The following is a 23,486-nucleotide window of genomic DNA, read 5'->3' on the forward strand; positions in this document are numbered from 1 at the left end:
AAAATATTAAATAAAATCAATTAATACATACCTTGAAAAACCTTGCTTTCTTAGTTCGGCATGGTCACTTCTCCTGTAACCTGTACCTTGACCTCTGTGGCATCTCACGTTCTTTTAGGCTACTTTCAGACTGCAGCCCGAAGTGGCCCAAATTTGCTTTTTTCGCCTCTGTGTGACCTTTTAATGACAGTCCGAACAACACAGATCCAATTTTTTCAAACATGACCCAGGCAGCTTTGATATGTGGTCCTAAAACTAATACATGTCCGATCTTTTGACATGCGACTTCAGTCTGAACAGCCAGGTCGCATTCATCCCACCTGCAAAGCAAGGCTAGCGAGTTAATTAATATTTCGGGGGATCGCTGTATTTAGGCCAAATTGGAGGAGTCTTATCGGAACCGGGCTTTTTCTGAAATGATTGCGAAAAGAAATGTCCAAGAGCGGCTACAGGCAGTCCTGGCTCCAATGTCAACAAAAAATAAAGAGCCTGCCAGCCAAATACAAGGAGGCTAAAGACAAAAACAAATGAAGCGGCCGTGGACATGTAAACTGTCCATTTTACCAAGAACTGGACCGTATTTTGGGAGACAAGTCCAGTTTTTAGGCTTCTTCCGTAAACACTGAGCACTCTCGCTGCATGTGACGTGGTTGTGTCCACCAATGCGTACGCAGGACACTTTTGGGGCGTTTAAAGTTCACACTGGAGATCACATACAAGTCGTATTTAACTGGAAATGTGAATGACCTCGCAACAAAATCCGATTTCACAAAAAAATCCAAATTGAGCATTAAGCCCTGCAGTCTGAAAGTAGCCTTTTTTAATGCCATACTGTGAAACATTCCAAACAAAGCAATAACATCTCTATGAAGACAAGCAGGTAGCAGAACCTCCACCACAAAAGAAGTGGAAACATGCATCTTTGTGTTTTTAATGTTTTTTTTTTATCCTTGCTTCCACACATTCGTATCCATTCAAAATGAAAGTAGCTTGAACATGATTATAGTATCATTTCTGATTTCCATAACACTTGGGTCTGTGCATCTCTAACAGATCTCTGATACAATGGTGTTTATGTACTTATGTGCTCGGTGGCCAGTTAAGCACATTAGCCTGTATGCACACACAGGTGGACACAGTGGATCTAAGCCAGGTGAGTAACACTGTCCTGATTACAGTTCTCACATTATCAACACTCCAGCATGTGTTTGTGCTGTGGAGTTAATGGACTGACCATAATCTCTGACCCTGCTCCTTCTCTTTGTAAACCATAGCGTCTACTCTAATACAATACATGAACATTTGTACGTGGGAAAAGAAGATTAATACAGTAGAGAACAATAAGTTAAATAAATTAATTGATCAAATAAATAGGTCTCAATTTGAGGGTCAGTGACTTGGTAGAGGTTTCACAATGGTGATTTGGTGCATTAAAGGTGTGCCAAAAAAAAAAATAATAATAATAAATAAAAATAGCCATAATTTTTTTCTTCACATTGATCAATCTCAGTTATTGATTAGATTTCTTCCTTTCAAATACAACATAGGTTTGACTTTCCTTATTGATTTTATGGCATGTTTGTACCAGTAACACAGACAGTAGTTCAATTTATTCCTTGTAAATCTGAACTCTGCACCAACCCTTTGGGAAGCACCCCTTGCATATCACTGACAGTTTGACATGACTGAATCTTGATCTGCCGATACCTGGATTAAGTTATTTTTCACGAAAAAAAAAAAAAAAAAGGTACAAAACATAAAAGGAAAAAAAGTGCAATGTGAAATATGTGTTTTCTAAAGCAACAATTACACATGAATTGCTCAAAGCCTAAGCACAGCATGCCAGCGCTACGGCCTACAGCCATTGTTGGTCTTTTGACAAGTGCATAGAATAATTCAGCTTGACTGATTTAAACATCCCTATTACCCCGTGTCGCCAAGCCACTTGCATAGACTGTATATGGGCAAATGTAATTATTCTGAAATTCAAAGTCAACTCCTGCTAGACCCTGATAAGGCCGCCTTGGGCCAGATACAAAAATAATAATATTAGTTTAGACTATTGCAGTGCATTTCCTTGTGTTTGCGTCAGTGTGCGTAAGAATGTGTGTAATTGTGTTATGTTGTGAAGGAGGCTCTATTCACTAAAGGCTCTATCAATCACTGCTAGTCCAATCAGCTAAGTGGACCTCATCTGGGGCTTGTGTGAAGGCATTTCATTCATTTTCACTGAATCTATTTACACTTTCTGTGGAGTCAGCACCACATATTTAAATGCCAGATTTACAGTTCGTCGAGCCTGTCTGGCTCTGTTTAATATGGACCAGTGTGTGATACATGAGGGTGAAGGAAGCTGCAATCACTACTGCACCAAGAAGCTCTGTAGTCAGTGCATGCTACCATGACCTTCTGACAAGTTAGGTTTATTATTTGTGCAGAATAAGACAATATATAATAAGACAATATTTGAATAAGCACTATGGTCACTGTCAAACTGTACATGTTAACTGTGTTAACTGTAATAAACATTGTGCCAGTTCTTTTTTTTATCTGCCGTGGTCAAATTGGTGAGATTTGGAGGGTGGTCAAGACAATAGAGTGCGTAAACCAGGAATGACTAAGGACTAAACCAGAACTAAAGCAGGACTGGACCCAACCCAATGTACAAGCAAGTGTGAGATCATATAGTCCAGTATTTCAAACATGTGTATTTGGCTTCATATTTAAAACATTAGTTCCATCAAACTAGGTGGTCATAGGTAAGTTTACTTCTGCGCTGTTTATACTGAGACTGTTAAGCTTCTGTATATACAGTATCCACTAGATAAGGGACACATGTAATTTGTATTCCATTCCAGGCATAACATTGATTTTGAGCTTCCCGTTGGTTTTATTAACATATAAATTTCCTTTGGCTGAATTTCCAAGATCATGATTCAAATCAAAGGTCTGACTGACTTTGCCATTTCTGTCACTGGGAACAACCCAAGAATGTATGCAAAACATTTTATTTCAAACCAAACATTACCAGTATAGTTTTTGCCAGTGTATAAACCCCCAGTGCCCCTTTAAACTGAACCTCTCCATCTTTTCCACCTTGTTGGGGTATATTTCTTCCATGAGTGACTGTAAGCCCCTTTTGTCTGCTCCCTGCCGTGGTGGTAGAGGGCTGCTGGAAATGCTTTAGTGAGAAGTGTGGCCAGAGGCAGTGGCTCTACACTCGTGAAGCCGTGTGTGTGCGTGACCTGTGGGACTGCTATTGATTGAGTGTGCGGTGCCCTGTTGTCAGTGCTCTGTTAGCCTCATTAGAAATAGGTCCCGCAGAGCCCCCCGCCCTCTTCTGATCTCTCCTGTCAATCATCTTCATCACTCCAACACTCTTCATTACTCCAACAGTCTTCATCAGACTCTTCGTCCAGCGCTGCCCTCCTTCCCTCCAGACCCTGCTTCGTCACTTTTGAATTTTGAAGGGTAGCACAGACAAAGTGTTAATGAGCTTTGGCAACTTAATTTGAGACAATGGGCTGTGAAGGACAGATGTGTAATGGGGCAAAGCGCTGTTTGGTTAAACGAGTGCGGCAACATTAATTCACCTCAAATGAATGTCAAATAGAGAAAATTGGATTTATTGATTATGATGAATGTTATTGACAGAACATTTGCTTCCAAGGAGTGTGTAACATGTCATACAAGCTGTACTATTTTTGTATACAGCTACACTGGTTATGCAATGAAATGTAGCAAAAAAGAACATTATGAAGAGTATAAATTGTGATGTGTTGGTAAGATTGAAACATTGACAAATCACTCCAAATACAACTGGGGGTGATTAAGGCGGCATGGTGGCAAAGCAGTTAGCACCTTCACCTCACAGCAAGAATCTCTTGGGTTTGATTCTGGGTCGGTGCGGGGCCTTTCTGTGTGGATTCTTAATCTCACTGGTTAAATAAAGGTGAAGAAATGGTGAGGGGAAAAAAGTCACTTTTTTCAAATAGGTTTGCTTTAATAAAATATATATATATATATTATAAATTAAGACTTTCTCCATACTTTATTCTTGCTAATTAAGATGTACCATATTTTTCGAACTATAAGTCGCACTTTTTTCATGGTTTGGGTGGCCCTCTGACTTATACTTCCATTCGACTTATTTATTAAAATTTTCACCCTTACAGGCGTGAGAGGGCGCTCTAGGCTTGTGTGTCAGTATCTGTTACTCCTATACCTCTGTCACTTCGCTCTACTGCGCATGTCTCCTGCAGTAAAAACCGCTGTCCTGCGGTTGTAATGAAATACTCAGCTGAAAACAGTAATTGAGCAGCAGAAAGAAAGTTTGGAGTGAGCGAGAAACTTGCAAGGGACTGGCGAAAGGCGGGGATGGAGAACACAGTTTCACAGCAACCAGGTGCGCCATACAACTTTCCTGGAAATCATTGGATGGATTGACAAAGCCTGGACTTCAGTGACAACCGAAACCATCCTGTCGGGATTCAGAAAGGCTGAAATAATTCTAACTGAAACTGATGCTGAGTCTGACGACAGCTACGCAGAAGAGAAGTTTCTCAGAACTGACACAGAGGATGAAGAATTTAAAGAATTTAGTGATTTGGAGTGAAATCAAGAGTTTGGTAAACTTGCTATGTTATGTTGTTTATGCTATACTTATCTGAATAACTAAAATAAAATCCCCCCAGAAGTGCGACTTATAGTCCGGTGTGAAAAATACGGACTATTATAAAGTGTTTCCTCCTAAATTTTACCTATAACAGACCTGTGCACATAAAGCAGTAGCCCTGTAAAAACTACAATTGTTGGTGAGCGCACAAACAACTAAAACAGTTAGACTTGAAATGCCATTCATCTACAGTCTTTTGCGAGTTACTTCAAAGCACAGACTTTGGGCATTTGGTCCCTTTGGTCGTGTTAACATAAAAATCTCCTCTGGGGGAATTTACGAGATCAAGCGTCAACTGATTCAAGTCAAAGGTCGAGCTGACTTTGCCATTTCTGTGACTGGAATCAACCCAACAATAATACCGGGCAGACATGGTGCAACCGGCAAAAATTATGCAGCAATGACATTTTAGGTTCCCGTTTTTTCTTAATGTTATGCAAAAGTACTTCTCAATTATACATGGGCAAGTTCTAACCCCCAAAGCTGAGCAAATCCCTTTAAGATCTTCCCTTTAAAATCTCACCAGGTCTATTGAGGACTTAATATCGTACTTAAAGGCTGCTCCTCCACGGCTGTCATAAGTGAGATGAAAAGGTGAAGACTAATATAGAAGCTGGATTGTTTGTCAAAAGTCTGGCAGCTCCGTTCTGCTCTCGCCATAGCCGGGTCATTGGTTGAGTGACTGCAACAGGGGAGAGCGCCAGTATCCAGGCCCTGACATGGCGAGATAAAAGATCTTCAGTGGACTAAAGCCTCAACAAACTGTCAGTCTATTGCAATAAAAACACACTTTGGCACAATGCAATGTCCCTGTCACCTGCCTTTTGTTGTTGGCTATGCACTGGCGGTGGACCAGAATAAGCTTGATATTAAAATCGCTGGAGTGTTGCGGTAAATGATAGGAAAAACACACCCGCAGCTTGGAAGTTGGAAATTTTTGATGTTCCATTCTCAATTTTTCCTCTGAGATGTTCAACGGTTGTTAGAAGATTATCCAAAAGAGCAAAGTGGCATCAAATTAGCTCTTTTCAATTATGGTAGACATCTTGCCAGCTTGTAATTACAATTTCTGGGACTGTTCCATAAAATGTTCATAATATCCCGGTTGTAATTATTTTCTGGCCCTGTGATCAGTGCCAAATCAAACAATGCCTTGGCGGGTTTTATCTGGGTGGTGCTGGTTCGGCTACAGTCAAAGGTGTTGTATAATTTATTATGATAAGTTTGATATGGTATGTTTTGCTGGAAAGTGGTTTGTAGTTTTGGTGCACTATAATTTCCCCGGAATAATTAGCACTGTGGTTAGGTGAGATCACGCGCAGCTGTCTGGCCCTCTTTAGTGAAATTGTATCCTTTTTTAAAAGTGATGACATTCTGCATGTGTTAGCCTCTGGGCGCACACCTCCATCCGTGCATTCAGTTATCGCACATGTTCTCGCCTGTTAAAGCACAGGTTTTCTTTTTACGTGGAATGCATGATTAAACTGTAGTTAGTATGGTAACAAGAGCATCATAGAGAGCTCCCTACATAGCACTAGGGGACATACAGTATACAGTGACTAGAATAATAATTTTAGAATAAATCAGTTATATTACTTTAGCATATTTAAATGGATGAGATTGGTCTGTACTGTTCTGTTTTTACATAATTATATAACAGTGAACAAATGGTTTATAAGCTAAGATGGCCATTATAGCATGGTTAACAGTTTACAAAAAGAAAACTGTAAATATTAGAAAATATTAGGGATGTAACAATAACCGAAATATATATTATTATATATATATATATATATATAGTATCGTCAGAAGTCTCACAATAATACTGTGGGATGTCACAATATATCGAATCACAAGTTCTACTGCTTTAATGTCTTGTCTTATAGTAGCAACAACTAATAAACATCAGGAACTACATATCCCATGGTTCATTTCAGTGCAGACAATATGAAGAAATATGAAATTTTAATTTATCTTTGATTTTTAAAAATATTACAAATCAGCCTCTCCAAAATATTAAATAAATATCGCACCATGAGATACATATCGTGATAATATTGTACCGAGAGATTTGGATATTGTTACATCCCTAGAAAATATATTAGTTATAGTAGGATATGACTTTATTGGACATATATCTAGATTACCTAGTACTAGAGGTCCCGCCCGCACCCACACTGTGCAGTTCTGCTCCCGCTTGCTCCTGCAAAGAATTGTGATTTTCAGTCCCGTCCCCACCTGCATTTGTGATATTTTGTCCCACTCCTGCCCGCAAATCCCGCAAGATGGGGACATTCGCTTTCTTAAGATCTATCAAACAAAGAGAAGGGAAAGGAATTTTCTGATGCTGAAACATGCTCGAGATTAGACCACATACGCAAATTTAGGCTGCCAAAAATGTTTTTATTAATGCCAAATAAAATATCCAGCACAAATTATGCATGATAGGCATACATTAATCATTTGTATATTTTACTTTACGCCCATATTTAGTTTGAGGGACAGGAGTTTATCATCCCATCCGCTCCCGCAGTGTGCAGTCCCGCTCCTGCCCACACCCACAATGAGCTTTCAAAATCTGTCCCGCCGCCACATTGTTTTGCGTCAAATCGTTCAGGGCTCTACCTAGTACCACTAATATTTGGCAACATTTGGCTTAGGAGTATACAAATCTAAACCTGGAGGTTAGCAGATCTAAAAGCACTCAGAGAGTGCAGACCTCCGCCAAGGACTACCCCCATTTTTTATATAAATTGCGATAAAATCAGTCTTCTGGATCAGATCCGGATCAGCCTTTGCAATATGAAAGAGGATCCCATTGTCCATCCCTGAGTCAAATTTCATGGGGTTTGGTCAATAATTAACCGAGATATTGAGAAACGAAATTTTTGGCCCCATTTACCACAATGTTAACAAAAATTTCAAAGTGATCCAGAATCCAGGATTTCTTCCGGATCACCCCCAAAATGAAATCAGTTCTTCCTTTTCACATTTCCAACAAATCCTGAAAATTTCATCAAAATCGGTCCATAACTTTTTGAGTTATGTTGCTAACAGAAAAACAAACAAACAGACAAACGCCGGCAAAAACATAACCTCCTTGGCGGAGGTAATTATCATTGATAAGGTGGTTGTAAAAGAGGACATAACTATTATTAGATTTGTCTTCAAACTGTAGCGGGTACACACCACAGCTTGAGAAAGACCTGTCAAAAACATTTTAACATAAACATAAATAGCCCCAAGTTATCATCTTAACTTTGAGCCTTAAATTAGGCAAGACCAGCCCAAAAAGTGAAGAGGAAAGAAGGTCATGGGAAAGAGGAGGAGAGCTGGTGGCGACATAGGATGACCCAGTAGACAGACAGAGAGGGTGGAGGGAGAGAGAGGTGAGCTAAATGTCAAGGAGAATGGAAGGTAACGTCAGGAGACCAGTCTGTGCACGCTCATGTCCATATGTGTGTGTGTGTTCAGCACTGATAAACAGGGAAGTCCCCCAATGGGAGTCCATCCTGGAATTTTGAACAGGAAATATGCCTCTAAACAATGGAGTATTTATGCAGCTATTAAACCATTCTGTGAGCATGCACCTGGTTACAATACATATTAGAGCTTGTCTGCTAATTACTCGTGCCAGTTTAATACATTTTAATTTTTAATCTGTTTCATTCATGTTTCATTTGTGCTCCAGGTGTGTTCTCTCATGCACGTAGGTACACAGGGGACGTAGTTTGAAAAGAAAAAAAAAACAACTATAAAAACAAGACAGCCTTTGCAAGCTAGAGACATTTAAACAAAGACATGGCTGTGGTATTGTAAACCAGTTGAATGGATATTGTTGCTTAGACATGAAGATAAGCAATAGCCTAACAGCATAGACTAGATTTACTCCTAAGTGGATTCAGTCAGACCCTCTTAGCTGGAGTGAGGAAAAAGGGTGGACAGTTATAGGAGTTTGAGGAGTGTGAGCTTTTAGCCATTTTATACCTCATCAAAAACATACCTGGAGTTTTGTTTTGTTTTATCCACACATGCTTGAGTAATACTTTATTATTAGCCTGCCTACATCTTCAAAGCTCAAAATGCTCCATTCCACCTTTTCAAGTTAACAGCTACGTTTTACCTTTAGTTCAGTTGAGATTGGCACATTCAGGATTGAAATCATCAGAAGTATTCTAGTGAAGGTGTTTGGAGTTTAAAAACACAATGGAGCACTTTATGTAACAAGTTGGAGTGTTTCAGAGTGTTCTCAGCCTAAATATGCAGGTTTTGTTTTGTGCGGATGAAACAAAACACAACTCCAGGTATGTTCTTGATGAGGAAACAACATTATAAATCAGAAACCAGTGCAAAAAGACCCTTTAACATAAATTTCTTGCTATGGATTTTATAATCTTAACATCAGTATCAGCAAATATTGGTATTCTTGGTCCAAAAAATGGCCGGTGTTGATGCTGAAGATGCTTGCAAACAATAGGGCATGATAACCAGAGAACTATATGTCACTGTCAATCATATGATGGCTCTCCCTGAAGACTTCACTCATTATTGATTTGTGCAGTTGGACTTTAGCCAGCAGCTTATACTGAAGATGTGACGGGGACAGAGCGCAGATTAATTTTTACTGACAGCTGGGACTGAAAATCAATAACTAATAACTAGGTAATCGCTAACCAAAAGCCTGGAGCAGCTGGGAAAACCATAAGGATTTATCATCTTGTTTTGGGCCAAATCTCCAAAGAAAACGCATTCACTGACTTTCTCATTTCTATCTAAATCCCAGGGCTCCAATCCTCCGAACCATTTCCCCCCAAAGTGATATGGTAAAACAACCAGCATTCAAGATTTAGTTTTACCAAAAGTGTTCTGCAATTTAACAGCCAGTTGCATTAGCTCTAACCTGTATTTGCAAAGAACTCCAAGCAATGTACTGTCACCTTTGTTCCCTCTGTGTATCACTAGGCTATTCTTAGGCAAGAGCACTGAAATGAAGAGAAAAAGAAATTCACTTTGAGCAGTGGAGCCGTGTGCGGAGATGGAGCTCTGATCTGTATCCATGGCGATTTGTTGCTAATGTGCGAGTAGTTGCCGTGGCAGCAACAGTTGTGTCTTCACCAAGTATCTTCAGTTCATTAAAATTACTTTCAATATTGCTTTTAGACTGCAATCAAGCAAATTATGATGCATTTCTGCACCAGCACTTTTTGGAACTTGGTGTTTTTTCATTTTGAGTTTGAAATCATAATGCATTAAATTTACATATGCTTAACACCTGGACATTATTGCATTATATTTTTGGAGTGGTTAACAATTTCCGAATAGAGATTGTGACATCAGACTGAATTTTCAGTGAGCATAATGTTAAACCAATGATTTTAAAATGTTAAATACCAGCCTTACTCAAATGTTTTCTGACACAATGGTGACAGCAGCAGTAAATTATTATTTAGGGTTACTACACCGCATTTTTGTTTACTTTTTAATGTTGTTTTGGCTAAAATATCTCTATGAGAGTTTTGCACTACTGTCACAAACATGATGGATTTCTGTGGTAATGGTGGTTTTTACGTTCCATCTTGAGTTCTTTAGACAAATTGACACATGCTGGAAAGGTAAGTGACTTTTGTGTTTGTGTTTACATAGTTCATGCTGTAGTGTTTTGCAGCATGAACTATGGAAAGCTTGAACCTCAAACAGTCCTGCTCATTAACATGGTTTAATACTCCTTACATTCCTCCTCAGGTTGTGTTTACAATTTACAATTTGATGATGTCCTAATCTCAGATGGAGGACAGGGTATATAACTCTCTATATATAACTCTATCAGTGATTCACTGCCTTTGAGAGAAATATCCAAACTTATGATACGCAGGTTCTTATGATTATTTGTTAGAGCTTGGCTCCACAAACTTGCCATATTAATCTTGAGGCTGCAAATCCTTTCAACTGACAACAATCATGACTTTGGGGTTGAATAATGGCACCACTTTCTGAAGCTATTGTGAAAAAAATATTACCCTTTTATTTATTTATACTGGCTGAGAAGATGTCAGACCTTGTGCTGTTTTTTGTTTCATGTGGATAAGCCCAGTAATTACAGTGATTTTATGAAAAAAAAAAAAAAAAAAACAAACAAACAAAAAAACAGGTCAATAAATTTGCAATCTGGCAATTAAACAGCAAATTCTACTATTTACTAGTCTGACCTGTGCTCCATCTCAGTTTTAAAGGGATTCTAATAGTATTGGGATGTCACATGAAAGCAACATTTTAGGAAGAAAATGAAGAAAACTTAAATCTTGCTTGATGCACAGTCATCAAAGAATGTTTATAGTATGTTGGGATTAAGAGTACAAACTGACGCTGGGCAAACTGCAATGGAGGGTGTAAGGTTTGCTATAAGAAGCGGGTGCCAGGCAGAGGGTGCGAGTGAGCGGGCGTGTGGGTGTCTGTTCCTGCACAGAGGAGGACAGATTAAAATAGAACAACAGGCTCATGACGCCAGCGCCTCTGTCACACACCTGCTGAGGAGACAAGACTGCCACACGTACAATACAGAATGGGATCTAAGGGACCCAACGGAGAGACAGGCAGGTGACACACAGACACAAAATATATGAGCAAATGAGTCTGTGGGAAAGGATGACGAATGTACCCAATTTTGGTGCCCACGGGAATAGTTTTAGTTATTTTAAGGTTATAACAGCTGCGAATATTGATTCATTTTAATTTAAAGCATAATAGTGACTACAAGCACGGTGTTGCATGATGTGCGTGTTGCATTTACATACCATTTGGGTGACCATGATATTTTCAGCGCACAGATTGGCAGTTGTTGACATTTGAAGGGAGGCCAATGGTTCAGCTACAACAAATGATAATCAGCACCATCAAAATTACAGGAGGCACTTAGCATTTCATTGTAACAAAAGCAGAAATAAAAACAGTGCCGTCTTTGTTGGGGGTGTTTTCTATTATGACATTGTCAAAATGTGGCATCTAGACTCCATGTCATCATGACAAAAGATTGAATTGTCCCGTACTGTTTTAGTTGCTATAAAGAATTACCCTAGATGTAGCGTTTGCTAAGTTATTTGACTAAATATATTGTTAAGGAGGATATATTGTACTCATTGTTATGCTAATACATGAAGCCCCTACCTGTTTTTAAACCACACTTTCACCAGACTTGTTTAAACTACACTGTTCTCTAATCTGTTATCATGCTGTTTTCTCATCACAAACATACCTGGAGTTCTGCTTTATTTCATTCACACGTTTTACACACAAACCCTGCATATTTGGGCTGAGTTCTTCTCTCAAACTAAAAAACTACAGACAGCGCTCCACTGTGTTTTTAAACTCCAGACACTTTCACTAGAATCATGTGGGTAATTCCAGCCCTGGAATTGTCTCTACTGAACTTAGAGGTAAAAGGTAACTGTTAACTTGAAAACTACCACCAGATGACATCACAAGGTGGAACAGAGCATTTTGAGTTTTGGAGTAGAGCCCTGCACTCCTGATGCAAAACATTGCGGCATGGGACACATTTTGAAAGCACAATGCGGGTGCGGGCGGGAGCAGAACTGCACAATGCTGGAGCGGGCCGGTGGGATGATAAGCTGCTGTCCCGCAAACTAAATATGAGTGTAAAGTAAAATATACACATTATTAAAGTATGCCTATCATACATCATGTGTGCTGGATATTTTATTTGGCATTAATAAAAACATTTTAAGCAGCTTAAATTTGCAAATGTGGTTTAATCTCATGCACATTTTAGACAATTCCTTTTCGCTTCTCCGTACTGGATAGAGTTTAAGAAAGTGAATGTCCCCATCTTGCAGGATTTGCGGGAGAGAGCGAGGTAAAGTATCGCAAGTGCGGGTGGGAGCAGAACTGAAAATCACATCTCTTTGTGGAAACGGGCGGGAGTGGGACTGCACCATGCGGGTGCAGGCAGGAGCGGGACTGAAAATTCTGTCCCAAGCAGACCTCTTGTTTGGAGATACAGACAGACTAATAATAAAGGGTTTCTCAAACCTTTGTGAATGAAACAAAACACAACACCAAGTGTGTTTAAATTATGTCAGTGCTCAAATGTCTCCGTGAGCAGTTTAGCATTTTTCCAAATAGCCACCATTGGTTTTAGCTTCATGCAAATCTCTTCACTTGTGGCAGCAGATGCAGGCCTTGCTCCTCACACTGGCGTATTACCTACTACTTCCTGCCAGCTAAGGCTTTGAAGTAAGACACATACTCGACCAGCCAAACTCATAACAAAGCTGACTGTAAGCTGGGTATGGTTATGTCTGCTTGTTACGATATTGTTAATTGAATGAACACTGAAAGTAGACAATTGCTGGATGTAGTTCGAGCATTAAGCAGCACAACAATAGCCTCCATAACAGTCACAGGCGAGCGGATCATAAGTACAGCATTAGTGGAAGAAAGACATTCCCAGGCTGTGAAGTCTTAACCATCAGTGGTGTCATTAGTGCATGGCTAATTGTGGTAATGACAAGCGGCAGCCATTATTAGTGTCCCCAGTCAGAGAGGCAGAGAGCAGCAGGGCCCTGACGAACAAGGATGGAGCAAGGGACACAAAGGACATGTGTGGATCAGTCCCAGACACACAAAAGAGACATGAGGCCCAAGTCTATTCATCTGCAGAGAGGAGACAGCTGCCAACAACACTGCACAATATCCTCTGTCATCACTTACAGTTCATAACTAGATTTTGGTCATGGTAAATGGTCACATTTTTATAAAGTGCTTTTCCACCTTCAAAGCACTCAAAGTGTTTTACATCAAGAAACCCATTCACACACACGTTCATACACCAATGTACACAAACACTGGGGGCAAGGTGGGTTAAGTGTCTTGCCCAAGAACATAACGACGGCATTCATCTGTGAGAGCTGGAATCATGGCGCCAACCTTTGGATCAGTGGACAAACGCTCTTCCAACTGTGCTACTGTTGCCCACTAAATACAAATTTCAAAAAGTATCACATAAGTGTTAGAGTATGACGAAACATCTAATATTTTTATTCTATTTATTCAACTGCACTTGTTGCTTGAAGTAAAAAGCTCAGCTCATCTGTTTTGACTGATGCATTTCAATGCAGTGACTTATTGATTCATGGTTGACATGAAAAACCAAGAAGCCAAGTAATCAACATGTTTAACCACTTTCAAGAAGCACTTGTAAAGCACTGACTTGTACAAAGATAGCTCTATTTCACAATGGTTAAATAGTCTTTAACTTGAATTGGAGATTGTAGAGTAGATTCTTTAGATGTGACGTCATTCTTTTCAGATATTATACCAATGAAGAGTACCTGTCCCCCGCTGTCCCTGCAGATGATAAACCAGCCCTGCTCTGAGAATTGGCAGATGTTCATTAAGGCGGAAATGTGATTGCCTTGGCCTATCCCGCTGGGGTTTGCTCCGTATCAATGGAACAGAATATGTTATGGATACGCTTGTGTGGAACTTGGCCGGGGGGCTCTGCTAGTCTAATTAACGCCTGATGTTTTAATAATACCGCCTTAAATGTGATCTGATTGATGATGTGGGGAGTTATAAATGGCCACGCATATGCGCTGGCAAAGGGACTTTCTCTTCTTCATAGTTTCTTGGCCAATCTCCAGACTTCTCATGGCCTCTCTCTGGGTAAATTTAATATACTTTTTTATAGGATTAGATTTCCCTGTTTATTCTGTCATTTACTGCCTTACTATTTGTTCTTGCTGTGTCAATAGTCTCTTCCCCACCTCTGCCTGTCCATCATCTACTCCCCTAGATTCACCCGAAATAATATTTATGAAATTTGCTCTTTTGGTTGGTCAGTTTAATACATTTTGACCCATAGTCCCTGGTAGGCTTGATTTGAACTGTATGGCTTTCTCAAACTCTAGTTGGCTCATTAAAGTTCTTCATGGACACGCTCCTCTTGTATGTCCTCCCACGCACAAGTTGCATCCACTGACATATCATTATAGACAGAGTAGTACGGACCCCTGCTAGTTGGATAAATATATATTCCTTTTTTACCCTTTGCCATTTTAGACACCTGACGTAACATTGGACGCAATAGGAACTCAGACCATTCTGGCACTCGCGTCAGCCAAAGGTTGGGCTAAAATAGTCATGATTGTTGCCAAAGATGGTGTATTGTGGCAAAGTAGTTAGCTTCTCTGCTGGTTTAAGCTGAGGTTATGTCAGGTCTGCTTGATAGTGTATGTGACTCTTAACTTTATGGCCAACTTACTTTCTTCCATAATGTATTTATTTAATGTTATTATAATTTTATTTTATTGTTTAGTGCTGAATGTTGATAGTCCTGCTTTAATCCAGCTTTAGTCCTGGTTTAGTTTTGATTTAGTCCTGGTTTAGTTTTGGTTTAGTCCTGGTTTAGTACATAGTATTCACTGATCTGCTGATCCTGTAAAGACAAATCAAATATCAAGCACTAGTACTAAAAATTCAAGTGGACCTACTACAGGCTGATGGTTTTATTTCCAGGTTCACACAGATAATCTATGACTTTCTATCTCTAATATGCGTGTATGGCCTATCCTCATGGCCTGGCTGTATTCTACAGTGCATGTGTCTCCAGTATGTTAGTGATGCTACTGGAGACCCGGCTCTGTTGGAATAACAACCAGGACCTAATGCATCATATGAGGCCTTGTGCTGCTCCTCCTCCTCGTCTCTCTGTAGTATGTATCATATGTATCATATATCCCTGTCTACTCCCCGATGTTCATGCTAACACAGGTATCACAGCCAATCTTCGACCTCCGAGAGTTAAACATGTTATTCTGCCTTCAGGGACTGACAGACCAAATGAAAAAGATCAAATTGCATCAGTATGTAGCATGATGGTGTGTCAACAGCAGGTCCCTATTGACGTGTCTTAAGTAAACATGCCACCGGTGAGGGAGGCACACAGGGGCGAGTTACATCATTTGCTCTATTGGTTTGACACATTTAAAAGCTTCAAGGACAATGTATGAACAATGTATGAGTGAGACATCATTATTCCTTACCTCCCATTGTTTCTGTTGATCCTGCTGTGATTGGGCTGCACCTCTGGGACGTGCTAAAACTACATTCGATGGTAATAAGCTTATTATTAGAGCTGCATACTGGGAATTCAAGGTATTATATAAGGGATAAAAAAACTGTAATCATATAATAGCATATCAGACACATTCTCCATTATCCAGTTAGCCACTGATATCAACCACTTTGTGGATGGCAAAGGCCATGAAGGGGGCTGCCTCAGGTTGTCCAGAGTATAAAACTAAAAAGTATAAAACTAGACAGCGGCACTAATCCACCAGCTTGAAGGTCAGTGCTCAGACCAGTTCACGCTGTCATTGTGTTGTTGGGCAAGACACTTCACCTACCCAGCCTGTGTATAAATGGTGGTGGTCAAAGATCGGGGTGGCAGCTGTGGTTAATGATGTAGTTTCCCAACATTGGGTGTGGCGTGAATAATTGGTAAATATAATTAATGCCACTTTATAGTACCGTATCATATCTCTTATTAGCATTACTGCTCATGTAAAGTCTAAACTACTGACAAGTTTTATGGTAATATTTTTATACAGTAATTACAGATGTAAGAAGGATCTCAAAGTTGAATTTGACAGGACTTATTTAGGCGATGATTAGAGATGTGAGTTTGCACACACAGGCAGAGGCTCATGCTGTTCAGATTATTGTCTCAGGCAGTGGAGCCACAGTCAGTCATTAATTAAGACTCAATTAAATGTAGGCACTCCTCATTTAGTCAGCATCATGTGTCACATCTCTAAACATGGTGTACTCATTTGGGTGAGTCTACTGCTTTGGAGACTGAAGGTAAAATCATTAGTTCTATGTCAGATTTTAAGCACTATTGCAATAAAAATTAAAATGCTTCAAATTTAGCGTAGAAAAAAAATTGACTTTTGGAATTTTAGATTTTATTAATTTATGGAGAATATTTTTACACCGAATTTTTGTTCCTTAATAAGTTTCTTTGAGACAATACATTGCATTGCATAAGAACTGCATATTTTGGAATAAAATGAAAATATCCAATACACCAATGGCTGAATAGTTATAGTTACATTATATTATAGTTATGTTTTTTGCCGCTGGCCTGTCTGACATTGGACTTTCTCATCATCAATTATGAATGACGCACAAAATTTTAAGTATCTTGTCACTTTTGGATTTTATTATTAAAAATATTCTTTGCCCTAGCACTTCATTGAATTCTTGAACTTTCCCTTGACCTGGCTATGTTAAGCTTGTGCAGCTCCTCTTAATGAAAAATAATGTCATGCCAGCGCTTTATAATGACCTTATGAATCCTTTTTAATAAATATCTCCATGACGACCACAGGATCAAACTGAAATCCCTCAAACAAATTAATTTCCTCATTCATTTGTGCATCCTATTTGTGCAATTACGGTTTTAGCGATCAGACGGAGGTAATGCACGACAGAGATGAAAGCCGAGTTGTGTTTTAACCCAGCTTCAAACAGCCAGCTTTGTATGTATCTCAAAATCAGCTTCGACTGGAAAGAGAATAGCTAATAAATGCCTCTCCGGGCATTTTCAGCCGTACGGAGGAAAAACCTTGAAAGAATGACTGTGCCCTAGTTGTTGTAAGTTGGGAATGATCTTGGCATTATCCTGGTGCTGATGTGCTGTTAGCCCTCTAGCGCTGTGTCCGTGTAGACTTAATTAAACTCCTCAGCTAGCCGTCCGCTCGGAGTTATGCTCTCCCAGTCTTCCTCCCGTCTATTACCTCTGATTTATGAGTGTGGTGCTCTAGGGAAATGGCACATGACTGAGAAGGAGCAGTTTTAAGGCCCGGGACGGTGAAGCATGTGAGCATTTGTAAGCAGGTCAGACACTGCCTTGTTCAACAGCTGCTTGATAGGGATCACATTTACATAACACTATACGTGAGCCCAAGGAGCGGTTTGATGCACTCTAATAGGGATTTAAGGACATTCCTAGAGAGCAAGTGGGGCATACTGCCATTGGTGTAAAATCTATTCTCTTAACATTCTGAATTACAGTCAGTTATAGTGGTCTGTGTAATGGAAACAGTTATTCAAAGAATGGAAATGTCTTCCTGTATAAAAAATGTATTCCACACGTTAACATATCATATATCATATGCATTCAACTTCAGATGCAGAGACACTGGTTAAAGACAGGTGTGTCATGTGTAGACCTGAGGGTGTGCTAGGAGACTAAGCCTAGTGCTGCCACTTAAACCACCTCCTCCTCCTCTTCTTCTTCTTCTTGTCCATCTGGGCTGGCTTGGAGCTCCTCCACCTTGGTTTACTGCAGCTGATCTTCTGACTCCTTCAGTGATATCTCCCGCTCTTCACTTGTGATGAGGGCAGATGGTTCCTCTTCCTCTCTGTGGATCAGCCATAGAAGTCCTCTTGTGTGTATCCAAGTTTGTTTGGAGCTAGAGGAGTACACATAAGCTGGACATCAACCCTGCTTGCCATCCTTACCTAGGCTAGAAGGATGAAGATGACTGGGGAAAAAATTGTGTAGTGCAGTTTGTTTGTTTATTTATTTAATTGACAGGGACAGTTTACATTAATGACATTTTTTGTAAATGCACTTATTTGGATGATTATCCAAATAAGCTCCTTCTGAGTGTAATTATGCAGCCCCCTGTAACTGCCCCCCGGTGACCTGGTTTGTAAATGATCTTCTAGTAATGAATTGTGTAAGTGGAGGTGGCAACAAACCATTCATGACTTTAAACAGAAAACAGAGATTTGTGTATTTAATCATGTTTTCCCAGCTCAGGAGCTGGAGCTTGTTTAATATTGCACAGTGATGATAATGGATTGGTGCCCTGTCAAGTGTTATTGTTCTTTTATATAATGTCTCTAGTGGTTTGAGTGTAGTGATGTTTGCATGTGACCAGGTAGTTCGACAGTATTTGATATGGGAAAATATCACGGTGTGCATATAGACTGGCAGAACTGAATGACAGCTGTGGTCTGACGAAATGTTGGAGAGGTGGAGTTTGACGTTTTTGAATAGTCCAGACAGTTATGATAGATTAAATTAGTCATCAAGTAAAGAAATTACTAAAAAATATTAGTTTATTTTGTCAGGAATAAACTTGGAATAAAGCTATTTGCATAAAAAAAATTGTGTGTGTGTGTGTGTTGCCCATCCAAGACAAAATACAACAAAATAAGCTCCAGGTACCGATACACACTATCACACTGACACACTATGGACTATAGTGCATTCTTGAAGGTCAGGCTGAGCTTGAGTCTGGCTAACACTTACTGTCTTTTTCCAGATGAGGAGGCATATCGATTGAACAGAATGCCGTGTGTATTTATACTTAAATGTTTGTTTGACCTTTTGTTGCCTAATCTATACATCACTTTAATATGTGTACACAGGGATTATACTGGATGGCAATTGCACCATTAACTTTCACTCGCAGAGCGTTGTAATGACCGGCAACAATTACTGCAACCTAAACAGAGCTATAACACTTTGAGGGACTGTATGTGTGCATCTGGTTGTCCTACAAAATGTCATCTGTCATTAGAGACATAGGTGAGGGAGACAGGAAGTTATTGGTTGAAACACTTAGGGTTAAAGGTCCTATATTTCACACAGTTGACTCCTGTGAGCTTTTAGCCGTGTTATAATGTTGTTGCCTCATCAAAAACACACTCAGAGAAACAACATTATAACATAGATCAGACAATAGCATAATATAACGCCAACCCTTATGTTTAAACTCATTTATTGAAACTTGTTTTTATAAGGATTGATTCCAGACCTCAAGAAGTAAGCAAACATTTCTTGATTTACTGATTATTATCATTTAGTCCTCTAAACCAGAAGCTTTACACAAATTCTGGCATTTTTGTTTAATTATATTTACAAAGCAAAATACAGTTTTTGAGCCAACAGCCTACCATGCTCTCCAGATTCCAGATAGTTTGAATTTTAGTATGTTACTGTTGTTTTATTCTTACCCACTAACTTGATGCATTTCTTCAGAGAAATAAAAACTTAAAACTTCTGGTAGCAGTAAATATGCCAATTATTTCATCATTATAGAAGACCAGTGATGTGTGCACTGGTATAGATAAAGCATTATAGTTAGTACTTTATATTGCTTTACTGTTCACTCTACAAACCCTAAGCTACAAACCCACTGCTGTAGACACAGCTGCCACGAGGCTTACTGGCAGAAACATGCCTGCCAGTGTGTGCCAGTGGTCTCTCTGACCACCCCCTTTTCTCTCTCGCCTATTCACTAATTCACATACACATCACATTCATTGTTAGTCCTGGTGAGTCGCCTTGAAGTGTGTTTGTTTTTTCATTAGCTGTGTATTGTATTGAACTGTACTGCATGAATATGCAAAGATGTCTGTAATTATTTAGGTAAGGCCTGTTTGCCCCGAGTTCAATAAATCCCCAAAGTAAACAATTTGTATTCTTTTCAAATAACTCAGTATATTTCAGTGTTTTTACCTACCAGGACCTTTGCATGTGCAGGGAATTATGGGAAACAGGTGAACGTCAAGAAATGACTGTGAAAGGTCATAACACTCCTGACATTTACCTGGCCACACACCTTATTGCAAGCTTGTTCAAATTCTCTTCCTCTTTTTACTAATTCTGAGGCGCTGCGGATCCGGCAGGCCGCTCAACAAGTCCTCGATATCTGATTGGTGGAGAGCTTTGAAATTGTTTGTCTGCTCGCATTCAAATACTTTCTTATTTGAATTAGCATTTTATGATATTCAGACAGAAGTACAGCTTTTTCCACATTCACAACAGCACTCTGCAGCCTGATTGAGTGATCATAGTTAATCATATTTAATCTCATCTAATCGTATGTAATAAGCCAGTCGGGGTGCTCAGGAACGACAAGAAGACACTCCACTCTCTTTACTCATCTCACTCTCCAAATCAGTTAATATTCGTGTTTACTTCATGTGCAAAGCCGAGGGGGTGCGTGTTGTGTTAGATCACCGGCTGAAGCTGCAGGGGCTTTTTGTAGACTTGAAAAAGCAACAAGATGCTAGAACAAAACAGGATTGTGGATGATTTGGAACAGAGCTGACATTCACGGGCAAAGATTCTCTCCTTTATCAGCTTTTGTCCGATTTGCATTCAACACAGTTTTTAAGCCACTGTGTCTTAAGCCATAAAGATTTCTCACAGTGTTTTCCAGCCCTTTGATCAAATGTTAAAGTCCTGCCCTGATGTTATTTCAGACAGCCCTGACATGTAGTAATAATGTACAGAGATAAGCAGAAGCGCATGGATTTAGGAAGACTCACTGTGGATTCAAAGAGGATGAGATGGCAAAGTGTTTGTCTGAGAAATCATCTTTATGAGTAAAACATTGTAAAATACACTAGTTTTCTATTCGAAAAATGTGCAAATGCTTTATTTAATATAATTAAATAAGCTCATAGGTTTCATACTTGCTACCTGGTACTCTAATGTCAGAATGACAGAAAAAATCTTAAAAAGCAAAGTAGAAAGTATAGAAAGTAGAAATCCCTCTGACATCTGCATTTTTTTTTTTTTTTTTTTACAACATATGGATATGTCTCATGCTCTGAAATTATCCTTCTTGAGTTACCTAAGCACAACATCTGCTTTGAAGCTTCACATGAACTAATTTGTCACAATATGGAATCATGTTTATTGTGTAATATTGAAAAGGAGCATTATCTACATCTAGTGTGCTACTTGTTGCTCTTCTCTGCGGATTTTGGCATCCTCTCTCACAAGTACCCATGCATGAATAGCATTTGTTTGTGGTTGAACACCTTGTTAGTGCATGCATTTAATCATCATGTTTTGGTAGATGCACCACAGGGCCCCTTATGAAAAGAAGAAATGTTATTTTCTTTGAGAGAGGAAATGAACAGGATGAACATTTACTTATTTACTCATTAGTGTAGTAGTACACTAAGTAGTAGTAGTAAGGGCACTCATCCACCTATCTAAAGGTCTGAGGATCAGTTCTTGCTCAGACAAAGTTCTGTGTCCTCAAACAAGACATCCGCCTTACATGACTGTTGTATGTGAGTGACACCCACCTTATATGACTGTTGTATGTGAGTAAGCGGTGGTGGTGATCAGAGGAGCACATGGCACAGACTGGCAGCCCTTCTTCTGTTAATCTGCCCCAGAGTGGCTGTGGCAGCAGTTAGTTGATGAACAGTATGAATAATGACTGCAGTGTAGCGTATTGAGAGGCTTCGACAAGCCTGTAAAGTGCATTACAAGTGCAAAGCATTACTATTTATTATTACTAATGAATCTAAATGTACTGCAGTGTGTGCAGTGTTGGAAATCATTTATTATCTATATCTACTGTAATAAAATGTGCTGCCTGCTTTTCTAAAAAAAAAAAAAAAGACTTTTGTATCTGGAATCTCTGAAGACTCCATTGAATCCCAATTACTGTGCTTAATCAACCATTTTAAGCCTAATCATTTCTGCTCGTCCTCTTAAGGCAACTCATCCAACAAATTACAACTTATTTCCGTCTTTCAATATTGAAATTTCTCATTGTCAAGACTTTTAAGTACAAAGACAGAAGTGTGTTTGACATCTTGACTGTAGGTCCTCTCAAATCATGTGCACGACAATGGCATCTTAAAAGACACATGTCATCACAGATAAAAGCAGATACAGTATTAATTTGAATCCGGCTGCTCACAGGGTGAATCCAATTAAGATAACCATCGTCTTTTCAAATGGGCCCCCAGAGGCTGAGTGCTTTGCAGATTTCCAAAACAGCAGCAGCTAGAAGCACGCAGTTGGTCTAATCTCCTACACATATGCACACTACCCATTTTAGAAACAATCTGATGACTGAATTCCCCAAAACGTTTCACAAAATCCAAATTCAAGTCCCTTGGGACATATTTCTTAACTCCAGTGAGCATCAATTGGATCTAAAATGTCCCTGTTTAAATATTGTTTGTGCCTTGCCAAGTGAAATATCGAGGGAAGAGCGGCAACAACATGAATCTTGTACCAACAAACTAAAGCCAGCACCGGAGGCTTGCAGAGGCACAGTTCATAAGCATTTGTTGATGTGACTGTGTTTATTTTTCCCAGGATGCTTTGCTGCGGCTGGCGGCGGTGGTGGATGTGCGTTCGCTTCGGGGCGCACTACGAGACAGTGTCCAGGAGCTGCTGCCCTCCACGGTACCCATACACACATATGCATATTTTATTTATTATATAAGAGCTGTTGGAAATGAAAGGGGGTACAGAGAAGACAGGCAGAAATGACAAGGTTATTACAGTAAATAGATTACATTGCATTACAGAGTGACATCAAAATGAGTAATACTATATAGATGCAACTTTATACATATAGGGGCAGAAAGTTACTACTAGGGTGACCACCTCCAATGTGTAAAAATTTAGCTCATAGATAATACCTGCAATAATATCTATGATTTTCAGGGTTTTTTTACATTTGGACTAGCAGTAGGTGAGTCTGACGTTGCCCATAGTGTTTGGCTCCATTCAAATGAAGTTCTTCGAGGCTCTTAGTTGTAGGGGTGAATTTGGAGCCGAGTTCCATATTTGGAATTCCGACCATTGCTAACATTATCAGGACCAACCATGGGGAAAGACGGCGCCTGATTTGTTTTTTTATTAATGTTCATATCTTGATCTACAGACAAAATAGCAAAATAAAAACGCCAGGATCATGTAGAACTGGTTAATATGAACATTGTAGGGTCA

General features: G+C 39.5%; 1 protein-coding gene across 3 annotated transcripts in view; it reads left to right on the forward strand.

Annotated features, from left to right (window-relative positions):
* LOC110174245 (cGMP-dependent 3',5'-cyclic phosphodiesterase) overlaps positions 1–23,486 on the forward strand; it is a 183,697-nt gene that overhangs the window by 123,666 nt on the left and 36,545 nt on the right. For 2 of the 3 annotated variants that reach the window (XM_055166992.1, XM_055166994.1), the window contains exon 3: positions 22,848–22,937. In XM_055166992.1, coding sequence (XP_055022967.1) covers positions 22,848–22,937 — 90 coding nt within the window. Of the gene's footprint in view, positions 1–15,360; positions 15,406–22,847; positions 22,938–23,486 lie in introns of those variants that run through there. The other variant, XM_020940309.2, reaches the window with a different exon arrangement.

Source organism: Boleophthalmus pectinirostris, unplaced genomic scaffold (genome assembly GCF_026225935.1).
Source record: "Boleophthalmus pectinirostris isolate CB_2022bp ecotype Guang Dong unplaced genomic scaffold, ASM2622593v1 HiC_scaffold_9, whole genome shotgun sequence".
NCBI lineage: Eukaryota > Metazoa > Chordata > Actinopteri > Gobiiformes > Gobiidae > Boleophthalmus > Boleophthalmus pectinirostris.